Below are 12,593 nucleotides of genomic sequence, written 5' to 3'. Positions count from 1 at the left end.
AAGACACTTCATTCTGGTCGTAAGCTTGTTAATGTTAAATTACCTGTAAATTACGATTTTTGGTCGCATTATAATTGAAAAATTAGTTTAATTGAGTTGACAAAATAGTGACGTCACTTGCTTGTTGTAGTGCCATAAAAAATCTATAGGGGAGTTTCGTTTTGACAGTTTTAAAAAGTACGACAATTGATTGGTGGTGTCAACACGTCTATTGAGTTGGCAAAACAGTGACGTCATCGGCTTTTATTTCCCTTAAATCTATGGAGAGTCTCTCTATTAAATACTAACCTAAATCTCTCTATTAAATACGATTTCGCATGAGATACAGGAAAATTTTCCTAGTTTCTTTTTTTTTTATGTGACAGGAGGCAAACGAGCAGACGGATCACCTGGTGGTAAGTAGTTCAGGTTCAACATGTATAATTTTACCTTTTGTAGCATAAGATTAGCCTAGAGTTTAATCTGTCAAATAAGTTATTGAATAAAGATTTTGTTTTTATAATAATATTATTTATATATAACCCCTTCATTCAGTAATCCAACATGTATAAAAATATACGTAACTATACATAATAGAGCGCAAGTACCCCATTTCGCATTTTTCTACCAAAATCTGAGCATTATTAGGCCACAACAAAGTTAAGTCTGCAATTTAAAGCGGTGGCCCAGATTTTTCCTATTGTATCAGACAAAAGATTACAGAGCAGGCTTCAAACAGCGTTTCCCAAAGTATATTCTATGTAAATCTTTGAGAAAAATACGAAGCTAATTTTCGCTTGTTCCCAACGAGTTTTTGAATGCAAAGGGCAGCCTAGTGTGAGTAAAAACTCAGTAAAACTCATTTATTTCTGTAAGTAGGCTTTAAAAAAGCACTTTTACACGTCCCAGTATTAACCCTACCACTGCTTCAGGACAATATGGGCCAGTGCTGAGAAGAAGCAGTGCAAGAAACTCAGACACTATTGTCAGTTTACATCAAACGTCGTCATAGCGAGCGCATTAAAGAAAGTATATGAAGATTTTAGTTCTAGAAAACTTCCGCTAGGGGCGCTGTACAATCCGTCATACATTTAATGTCACTTTTTTACAGTCGATATCGAATTGACGTAAACTCACACTACGCCCCTTGTTTTCTTTCTTTAAAAAAAATATTGAAATCTATCTACCTACACTACAGTATTAAGAGTACTTTCTCTTCAGGTGGCATTAAAAAATAAATACCACCCTGTATATGTAGGCGTGAAAAATCTCTACCCGAACCCGGGGCGGCCGCTAGTTTTCTTATAAAAGAGCGTAGAATCATTACATAGTATAAAAAAGTAGCTTTCCTCTGTCTGTCCCTATGTATGCTTAGATCTTTAGAACTACGCAACGGATTGTGATGCAATTTTTTAAATAGATAGAGTGACTCAAGAGGAAGGTTTAGGTATAAAACATGCATGTTATATAAGGTGTCATTTTTTATACTGATCATACTTTACCAACGCATCTAATAAAATCATACAAATACAACCCAAGCGTTTTTAAAAAAAAATTCAGGCTAGTTTTTGTTTTTACTTTTCCTAACAAAAAAAAGATATTATTTTTACAACCATCCTGTCTTCACTCACTGCCTCTCTCTCTTTCTTTTCTCATTTCATTCATACGAGTACGAACAATGGCCGCGCGCGTTCATTCAACGTTCACACACATTAAGGTTAGATTACACTAAACCTACGTTACCTAAAATTATCACTCGTGAGTATGTACGATGTTACGTCATGTTAATACGTACTACGCGCTGGGAGAAACAAAATCTAGCCACATAAGTAGGTAAATAAGTGTATTTTCATTAGTGTAATAGCGGGGGATTTTTCCAACGAACCGAGGCGAATCATGCGAGTTAAACTAGAAATTTAAAAAAGGATAGAAATTGGAATTCAATATCTACGTTTTCGTAATGCCTACGCAATTTATTTAGAGACGTAATAAAAAACTTATAGGTACATACCTATTACTACTTCGCTTCGCTTCAGTGGAAATGCACCCTAATATTGAATATGAATAGGTCTTGTAAATAAAACTCACTGATCAATTTTCCTGGTTTTAATTCCTAAATTATGATTTGCCATCACACTTTAGATTCATTGATTCACACATTTACCGATTTTGAATGTTGTTATTTAAAGTTCCTAGGTTATTATTACACTAATCACAATACATTTTGAACGTCAAGCCTTTTTTGTACTTTGTTCACGTAAACACTGTCTTGCACTGTCTAATCTAGCCACGATCGAATTGAGGTAATGCTTCCGGGCTGCACACTTGCTTGCTGTTCACTAGACACCACGTCGGATGTTGTATTCACAATTCGCGCACTAACTTTTTTACGGAAAAAGTCCCTTTCGCGTAAACAAGCACTCATCTGTCCAAATCACACTGTAGGTATGTACCTAGGTAGACTCCGCAATATCCATCGATAGAACACGGTCGCGGTCGTGGCCCTCTGGCAACAACTCCTTGATAAGGCATTCCGTATTTTTACGCAAAACCCGCCGTCTGCGGCGCTCGCATCTGGAAACCCGATTGAAATTGAAATCCAGAACTTCGTCCTCGAAGCGCACGGGATCTCGTCAAGTCAGGATACGGCAAGGTGTGAAGGTTTTCGACTCGTCAATGTTTCTCGTCGGCCAGTCAGTGTGCCCGAAACATAATTTCACCTGCGATTTGTTATTTATCAAGCGCGGCATTGTAATAACTCGCACATACACTGCAATACGTTAGGGGACATTGGACGGACTGGGACGATGTTGTAAGTTGTTGCGCTCCCGCATGCCGATCGGTGGCTCGGCGCGGGCTATGGGCGCGGAGCGACTGGCAGCGATATCAATATGGCCGACTCACGCGGCGCGGCACGTGGCAGCGGTCGTCGCCCTCGGCCGGCTACTACGATAGTGCGTAAACGAGTACTCATCGCGCTCAAAGGATGATTTATTTTTTATTTTTTTCGAAACATTCTTTGTCGTTTTACTCGAAAACTAGCCTGAATTTTTTTTTAAAAACACTTGGGTTGTATTTGTATGATTTTATTAGATGTGTTGGTAAAGTTTGATCAGTATAAAAAATAACACCTTATAGAAGAGAAAAGCCGGGAAATTCCATTGCAACCGTGCGAAGCCGGGGCGGGCTGCTAGTATAAAAATAAAGATAATAAAGGTTTTTCGAAATGCCTTTAAATGAGGGTAGTAAAAGTTTGACAATCTCTGCCTTAGGGGTGTAGATGTTTGATAATTTTCAAAAGTGACAGTCATTATTTTGGCGATTAAGCTTCGGTTTCTTAACTTTGAAAGAGCTTTGAACTTTCAGTTAAGCTGAAGATATTGTTCAGCGTTTGTAACAATAAATGTCAAATCTTTTACTTAGGGTCATAATTATTATTAATTGCCTGTCAAGACTGACAGATGAGTGATTACCTAATGAGGGTTTTCGCGATTGAAAATCCGCCAGATGGCAATACGTAGACGCGAGGTCCAAATGCTGCATGATTGGTTATTTTTGACATGACATTGACAGATTTATGTCAAAATCCATCCTCATTGAAATCTCTATCTACAAGCTATGAAGCCAGAGAACCCTATAGATCTGACGTCTTTTCAACCGACTTCAAAAAAGGAGGAGGTTCTCAATTCGACCCGTATGTTTTTTTTTTCTATGTTTGTTACGCGATAACTCCGCCAATTATGAACCGATTTGAAGAAATCTTTTTTCGGCGTATAGGTAATACCTCAAGGGTGGTCCCATTTAAATTTAATAATAGAAAAAACAACCCCCAAGGGTGGAAAATTGGGGATGAACTTTTTTATACGCAATATCTCCGCCGATTATAAATCAATTTGAACGATTATTTTTTTGTTGAATAGGTATTATCAAAAGGGTGATTTCATGCGAATTTGAAGAAAATATTTCACCCCCAAGGGTGAAAAATTGGGTANACTCACTGGGCGTGTCCTCGCAGTAGGGCTGGCTGCGGCCGCCGTTGAGGCAGAAGTCGGCGTGTCCCAGGCGCGCCGCCTCGCCGTAGCGGCCGCAGAACCTTGCTACAAGCCGCGTTCTTAGTTATAAAAGCGTTTCATCCAGCACCCCTGGTAACTCACTGGGCGTGTCCTCGCAGTAGGGCTGGCTGCGGCCGCCATTAAGGCAAAAGTCGGCGTGTCCCAGGCGCGCCGCCTCGCCGTAGCGGCCGCAGAACCTTGCTACAAGCCGCGTTCTTAGTTATAAAAGCGTTTCATCCAGCACCCCTGGTAACTCACTGGGCGTGTCCTCGCAGTAGGGCTGGCTGCGGCCGCCGTTGAGGCAGAAGTCGGCGTGTCCCAGGCGCGCCGCCTCGCCGTAGCGGCCGCAGAACTTTGCTACAAGCCGCGTTCTTAGTTATAAAAGCGTTTTATCCTGCAGCACCCCTGGTGACTCACTGGGCGTGTCCTCGCAGTAGGGCTGGCTGCGGCCGCCGTTGAGGCAGAAGTCGGCGTGTCCCAGGCGCGCCGCCTCGCCGTAGCGGCCGGCGTTGGTGTGGAGCACGTGCACCGCGCGCGCGTCACCCGGGTCCAGGCGAAGAGCGGGCGCCGACCGGATCAGAGGCCGGGCGGGGTCCAACCCTGGGGAAAATAGCGGTTATTCTAAGACACCGTAGACTACGGAATTTTGGTCGGCCGACAGTTTGGTCAAAATGTTAATATGTACGCACTATACCGATTTGATAATAATGATCAATTCCGTAAACAAATTAGAATCTGACCGAACTAGAACCAGAGTCTACCTCAATTAGGTATTGTCAGTGTTTACGTTAATCTCGTATTATTTTAAATTAAAAAAGAATTACATTTTAAAGAAAGAAAGAAGAAAGCAAAAATATTTATTTGGTACTAAAAATAGATTTATCTAAGATTTACTTAGGTCTTGTACAAGACCTAAGTAAATATGCGTAGTTCATTTCATAGTTGATGTTGAGCAACCTAAGAGTACCTATGCACATAGATGATACTTCGCGAAAATTAGTAGATAGACGATGACGTGTGAGAAAATAGATAACAACTCACTCCCTGCGTCGGAGATAAATGTCTAAAGCTACTTATTAATTGGTTTTTCGTTTAATATAAGTAAATAGTGCCTGCAGTTTTCATTACGCATGTTATTTACAAGTCGTGTGTTACTGTAATAGGGAAGAAGGAAGTCGGATGCTCGTTCGTGTCGCTGCCTGCCGTTATGAATGGTTTTTTAACTGTCGTTTGTTGTCATCTAGGAAGTTGGAGCGATGACGAGTTATGGTAGCAGACTAATAGTTAAGCCTATTACCTGTAGGTAAGAAGAACACCTAGAGAATAAAAAGTCCCCAAACGCAATATGCGACTTTTCTAAACCTATCTCCTTCCAAGTCTTCAATCGTTCGTCAATAAATCACAGAGCTCTATCCAACGCCCGTATTCACAAATGCGTTTGATTTTCTGCTTACTAAGTAAGCATCGTGAAGCAGAAAATCAAACGCACAGCGTTGAATAGAGCTCTGTGATTGTTTCGCGTGTCACTCTGTGCGTCCACGCGCACTGTTATACCTCATTGTAATGATTCTAAATACGGCCGTAAGTCATTTTTCAGTTACAAGTTTTATGTAGATTATCTCGTGGAAAAGTTTAACGTGAAAACATTGAAAGCTCTGCTAGAAAAGGGACGAGAAACCAGCAAAAGTAGTCTTACCTATAATCCTATTAAGCCTGAAGGTGAGATAGTTAGCGAGTATCCCGCACAAGTGGGCGCCCAACGAGTGGCCGACGCACGTCAGGCGGTCGGGGCGGAGGCCGGCGCGCCGCAGCGAGCCTAGGGCTTCGGCCACGCACCGCGCGACTGGCCGCAGGTTGTGAACAGCTGCCACGTAGCACGGCGGCTGGCAGAGGGAGCCCCAGTCCAGCATTAGGACGTTGTAGCCGCCGCGGCGGAGGTACGCTGAGGAAAAACGAAAACGGGTAGTTAAATTATGTTAACTCATTTTTATAATGACATAAGATAGATATCGCAAGATGTTTACCTTACTGTGCCGCAGATCTTACTCGCACAAAGAAGAATCTTAGTATGCAGGACCTAAATCCTCGCAGAAATCGTAATACTCGTCCGACTATACCAGTAGTGGTGGACATTAGATCTGTGTTAGTAGGTAATTTCTAGGTAGGCTTGATTGCATCGACCGACAGAGTGCATGCGACAGTGATCACCAGTCTTCCTAATCAGCTGAGGGAGCAAGCGCAGGTTTTAGTGGATAGAATTGGCGCACAGAGCTAATGTAACTTGCTGCAGCCCCAACTGCAGGATGATTGTGTAAAATTATCTCCGTGAAAAAAGTAACAGGCTTGCATTAGTCAATCTTATATAAAGTTTAATATTAAAACACAATAAAATTGGCGTTAATCTATTCATACATATCTATCACGTAACATGTGGGGAAACTTTTATGCAAGTTTAAGTGCCAATAAAAAGCCATAATGCCTTATGGAGTGCAAAAGGTAAAGTGCATCAGGTCATCGACCGGAGAAAGCCTGGGAACTGCAGCCGGGTGTAAGGCAACAAAATGCATTTTATGTGACGCCTTAGTTCCTTTCGCTTTCATTTATGAATCGTGCCATCCACGAAGACACCCCCCGCCATTCTTCCGCTAATGTTTGAGTATTATCGGTACACGGTAAATTATCCATGAGAGCACAAGCACATTACAATAATGACGCTCGTATTGCTCGGATCAAACTCCCCGCACCCCGCGCTACCCTCGACCAAAAATTGGTGGGGCGCGTCTTCGTGGACGGCACGATCTATAAAGGTAGATGACAACCTCAGATCATAGAAGGAAATTCTATGATCTCAGATGACAGCACTGCAAGCTAAACACTGACCTAGCATCAGGACCACAACCAGGACGCTTGTAGTCAAAGCGATTTTGCATCAAAAAGTTCTGTTGGTTTATCTACCTACATTATCTCTACCACGATAATATAGATAATATTGTGCTATACGTTATCTAGACTTCTAGAGTAAGATGCGTTGCACGAAAATTGCGTATGAAAAAGTTACAGATTTCCCGATTCCTGAAAAAGTTTCAGGTTGTTATTGACCTTTCCGATCTCTGTCCGAGAGCTCAAACTCCGAATAGGCTAGATGACAAAATTTCAATTATTAGTCTGTCAGACAGATAATTAGAAAATATTAGACTCATATTTTTTTATTTTCTTTCATAATTAAATAATAACAGTGCTACGTAGTACTTATTAATATTCTGTGGTGCTACATCGAGTTGAAATGGCGCGATACGTCACGCTAGAGTAGAATTTTTACTCAAAAGTGACGACACGCGACATTTCAACTCCTTCGATTGTGGAAAAAATTAAAAAATATGAGTCTAATATTTTCTAATTATCTGTCTTACGGACTAAATAGAATTTCGATTTCATTACCCAGTCATCATCCCTATTATAAGAAGGTAGGTGGTAGGAAAAGACGAACTAGTGCGCCCTTTACCACACAGTAATTAGTAATTTACTAAATAAATCATCCTTCAATTACTGCTATTAAAATATTTAACCAATAAATCATTTGAAAACCTCAATTAAATTGACTGTCGAAAAATTTTATAGGTAGGTTATTTATTGCAAGTGTACTAATTGCTCATGAACCGTTTCCATTGATCTGTAATAATATTGGAATGGCTTATTGCATTGCACGTTACGATATACATAAATGAAGAGAGAACCTTTCAAACCTTTAAAATAGAAAACCTCATCATTCTGTACTCGTATGTTTATTTTTCTACAATCAATAGAAATATTCATGAGATGGGAGTCAACATATTCATGGTATGATGAAATAGTAAATAGTCTCTACTATTAGTATTTGTTTATTGTAGCTACAATAATCGTATTAAGTTTTACAGCCAGTTTAGCACTCTATTTTCGGAATCCACTGTTATTTAATTTATTGTGTAAAAAGTGAATCAAGCAATTTATTTTTCTCCGACCGCTGCCTTACCTTCGTGTCGTTACTCTATCAACTAAGCCTAAGCGCAGACCACTAACTTGTAGTTGGCTGATCGATAGTTGGGTCGGTCTGTTAATCAGTCAGTATGGAGATGTATGAATTAGAATCGGGCCCAACTATCGGCCAACTGTTTTGTTCCCCAGTCGATGAAGCACATGATGTCGTGCCTGAGTGTCCGAGCAACTGCACGCAGGAGATTTATGAATGTTGCTGACAACGCCACTCTTGTAGCGGAGTTCTGGGCTGACACTGTGTAGGTTTGTTGTCGACACGGTAAGAAGAAGATAGGCCAAATAAAAGTTGGTGGTCTTCGCCTAGAATAAAGGGTGCTTTACACTGCGCGTCTAAGGACCGGGCTTGCTAGCTGACTTTTATCTCTATGTATGTATATGACATAAAATATGTCACCGTAAAATTTATTGTGAATTTTATCAGATTATAATCTGACGTAGTTAAATTACAATCTAACCCGACCTAACCCACTGTTAGTTACAATCTAACGCGTTATATTATAAACTGACAGAGTTCACAATTTCACGTTGACATATACAATACTAGAGCTACTCACCATCTCTGAGCACCGCGATGGGCAGCGTGTCGTCTCCGCCGGCGTACCCGTGGATGAGCAGGATGGTCTCGTGCGAGGGCTCCCAGCCGCTCTGCCGGAGCCAGTCCTCGCTGAACAGGTCCACCTGACATTGAATTTTTGGATTTTGTAACTTCATCGTTTCCACCCTGTATAATCCGGATGTATCTCCAGGTCACCTAGATACATTCCATAGCAGCTGTAATAGACATTTAGGTACATACATTTACCAATTTTGGTGATAAATAGGCATTTTGTATTAGTTTTTGTATAACGCAAAAACANTGTTATGCAGTTCATACCAGTTGCTATTCAAGTAGCCATAAGATAAAAATAATACAGAATGCACAGGCTTGTGATACGTTTTTAGAATCTCAATTAACCAAGAAAGTTTTAAAGGTAATGGGCACGATGTAGTCTTCCTACATTTTTTTTACGCTATGGTTGATCAAAAGTGCAAGACAATGAATTAATTTTTCCTTCTTCTCTGCAATTTCTTAAAATTTTCATACTTTTAAACTAGTTTGTTGAACTTTAATCTTTTCTTTTGATAGCCCAACTATCCCTTGTGATAAGGAAAAAAACTAGATTGAAAAGTATCCTCATTTGTAGAAATGGCATGAGAAAAAGTAATCGCAGGTGGCAATTTTCTAAAAATGCACAAAAACTTTAAAATCTTGAAAACGGTGATATTTTTACTGGGGTCAAAATTGGACGTTAAGGAGACCATGGCGAGGCCTATCGATGGTTACAGGGTTATCCATTGTTTTTGGGACACCCTGTATAGATTTTTAATTTTTAGTTTTTTTTGTGTTCACGCATTTGAAGTCGGTTTTATTTTTTTTAAAAGTTAATTATTTTTTAAATGCTGTGCTCTACAGTGTCCATAATTGTATCTTAAAATAAACCATACCACCTCTGTAACATTATGGGTGTAATAAATCTCTATGTATGTTGTATGTAGAGCCGCGTAAACAACGCAAAAGGTGGACCGACGACCTCATAAAGGAAGGCGCTGGATGCAGGCCGCTACCAACCGGGCGATCTGGAATCATTGGGGAGGCTTAAGTTCAGCAGTGGACGTCCTGTGGCTGCAGACGGGTAAAACCCGAGAGGGTTCTCGGGTTTTACACGCCTATGTTTGTGTGCAATGGAGAGCTATGCTCGGTGTTTCTTTACAAGATCACAAATGATTTGATCCGTAAACGAACTAAAGTCGCTGATATAGTCCGATGGATTAGCAAGCTGAAGTGGCAATGGGCAGGGCACATAGTACTGACGGCCGATGGGGCAGTAAGGTTCTGGAGTGGAGGCCACGTACCGGGAAGCGCAGCGTGGGACGTCCACCCACAAGGTGGACCGACAACCTCTTAAAGTGGCAGTAAGGCGCTGGATACAGGCCGCTACTAATATGTCGTTATGGAAATCATTGGAAGTAGCCTATATTCAGCAGTGGACGTCATGTGGCTGAAATGATGACGATTGTTCTCAAACCCTGAACACCATGAATCTTTCTGCAGTCGGGTAAAGCGAGAGGCTTTTACACGCCTATGTTTGTCTCCACCATGGCACTTACGGCGAGTAAACCCATCCTTTCTCCATAAAAAGCTATCCACTCAAAGGGATAATTGACAGGAAAATCCTTTTGGATCAGGGCGCCCTAGATAAACGTTTTTCACGACGCGTTTTCACGCTTTATATTGACTTCGCTTGCTAGTTGTGTGGGACAAATCTTGCAACTGAATTTAAGACCAGTTCTCCTCAACCGATTGAGCCGAAACGTATAGTTATGTGAGTACGATGACAATGCAATGTTATGGTACCATTAAGCTGGTCTGACGATGGAGTCGAATCCACTATAGATCGCTTGCAAGTCAAGTCAAAACAAGGCCATACTTTGTGTGTGATATTTCGACAAGCTTTTCAGTCTTATATTGAAGCTCGAAATTTACCTACTTGTAAGCTCGTACGCCAAAACGGTAGTAAAACGCTTGGTCTGTAATACCCCTAAGGGTAACAGGAAGGATCTGAAACTCTATTCTGAAAACAACCCACGATTTCATTTGACATCGACTCCATCCGTCTCCCTCGCTCGTCTTGGGAGAGAAAGGGATATACGTTTGACATGTGAGAAATTCCTAATGTGCGATGTTGACCCCTTTAATATTATGATTTTGGCCTTATCATTTTCTTCGAGTGAAAGGGACGGATGAAACGTTTGACCGAGTAGATAAACACTCTGGAAGATGCAAATCGGGATATAAGCGGAGCTATAAGTATTATAGCACCCCGTTCTAATATATTAGGCGACAATTTGAATGTCAAAGCCTGGCTGAGTGTGAGTAGGGTGACCATATATTGGGATAAAAGTTCGTTCGTTTCAGCCAAATGACGTCCACTGCTGGACAAAGGCTTCTCTCAAGGATTTCCACATGTGCCTGGATGCTCAAGGCGACCGGTCTTGCGCATACCAGGCACCTCCCGCGACCTTCACCAGTAACCTTATTCACGTAACAAAACTTCAACGACAACAAAACACTGAGTTGCGATCCTATTTAGTAATCGTTCTATCAAAATGACCCTTGTGAATACGGATTTAGAACTGTTTTTCAATGGGACGACTTCTGAACGTCAGCGAGATCTTGACTGTCAAAATATGTGAATGAATTAATTAGTAGAGATGGGCCGACTAGTCGCCGACTAGTCGAGAAAGCCGACTATTCGGCATCATTTGTAGTCGGCCGACTAGTGACGACTATTCGGCAAAATATGCCGATTATAATCGGCGCATTACCAAATTAAATATGTGAATGAAATAAAACTCATAATCACGAAAATTATTATGAGGTAGACCAAGAGCGTTTGTCTAAACCACTTTTGACTGCAAAAAATCAGTGAAAAGTGGTTTCACCAGATTTAAAATTTAACCAATCAGTCTAAATTCATGCAAAGTTAAGATTAGTTAAAATTACCAGGAAATCATAAAAAATGTGTAAAGTTTAAGTAATTTGTCGATATACAAATTACGTCATTTTTTTTTTCGGGGAAAATATTCATTGAATTGCATACCTATCCTGTGGGGAAGTGGTAGATTATGTGGGGCTCCTTTCATCGGAAGGATGAGGAATACCCACATAAATAATAGCCCCTGAGCTCCGTCGATCGCCTTAGTGTGAAGAACTATGGAAATCCGGACAAAGCCATCAACTATCACAGTCCGTCCCGGCAATTGCCCACCTGTATGGCGGGCCCTGCCTATCCGATGGTGGTGATAGTCCGTGCTATGCAGGCGAGGGTACCCCCCACGCCACCAGCTCGCTGACCATCACCGTGGAGGGTGGAGAGGAATCAGTGGGCTGAGGATGCGTGCCGCGATAACCGCAATTTTGTCCATACATTTTGACGTCGATAAGTAAGAATAATATCACGGCGCGCATCCTAATCTAGCAGGAGTCATATTGTCACCTCCTCTGACCCCTCCGCCGTCGAAAATTATGACATCTACCTTAGGTACTGTTAGGTGATTGTAATGTTGCCTTTTATTTTTTCTCATATTAAAGAAATCTAATTTCTCAAGAAGTGATATTTATCTCTTTAGAAATCTAGATATTCTTATTTCTTTAAGAAATCTAAATATTATTCTTCGGACAAGTAGGCATTAGAATGATCGGCAATGCCGATTAGTCGGCCGACTAGTCGGCAATTTGAAAACCGATTAGTCGGCTAGTCGGTTAGTCGGCAAAGACCACAGTCGGCCCATCACTATTAATTAGGCCACAGATCGTCGGTCCACCTAGTGGGGGGCCTGCCTAAAATTTGGCCACCGTACCTATATAACTTACAGACGCCTCCACAAAACTATTCTAACTTCAACAAATGGGAGTAAAGTTACTTTTTGAATTTTATATTATAGCTACTTACTACCTTATTGTTATTTGTATGGTAAAGCTGGGTTTCC

At 41.1% G+C, this 12,593-nt stretch overlaps 1 protein-coding gene across 1 annotated transcript; it reads right to left on the bottom strand.

Moving 5' to 3' along the window:
* Nucleotides 1-2,262: 2,262 nt before the first annotated feature.
* LOC114354968 (phospholipase A1 member A-like) lies at nt 2,263-12,033 on the bottom strand. Its single transcript, XM_028307587.1, has 8 exons — nt 11,935-12,033; nt 8,618-8,741; nt 5,728-5,973; nt 4,435-4,631; nt 4,290-4,383; nt 4,134-4,232; nt 3,978-4,076; nt 2,263-2,318 (listed from the first exon to the last, which is right to left on the bottom strand). The coding sequence occupies exons 1-8, from the start codon at nt 12,031-12,033 to the stop codon at nt 2,263-2,265; spliced, it is 1,014 nt and encodes a 337-aa protein (XP_028163388.1).
* Between the last annotated feature and the right edge of the window lie 560 nt (nt 12,034-12,593).

The sequence above is a fragment of the Ostrinia furnacalis genome, unplaced genomic scaffold (assembly GCF_004193835.3).
Source record: "Ostrinia furnacalis isolate ACB-3 unplaced genomic scaffold, ASM419383v2 OfSCF2290, whole genome shotgun sequence".
Taxonomy (NCBI): domain Eukaryota; kingdom Metazoa; phylum Arthropoda; class Insecta; order Lepidoptera; family Crambidae; genus Ostrinia; species Ostrinia furnacalis.
This window is presented reverse-complemented; position numbering and strand designations above follow the sequence as displayed.

What these genes read in the sequence shown, in the direction of transcription:
- LOC114354968 (XM_028307587.1), bottom strand. Translation starts at nt 12,033, where the DNA reads ATGTATGGACAAAATTGCGGTTATCGCGGCACGCATCCTCAGCCCACT. An exon ending in GCGAGCTGGTGGCGTGGGGG is followed by an intron (nt 8,742 to 11,934) that starts GTACCCTCGCCT and finishes ATTCAATGTCAG; the next exon opens with GTGGACCTGTTCAGCGAGGA. An exon ending in CTACTGCGAGGACACGCCCA is followed by an intron (nt 4,233 to 4,289) that starts GTGAGTTACCAG and finishes CGCGGCTTGTAG; the next exon opens with CAAGGTTCTGCGGCCGCTAC.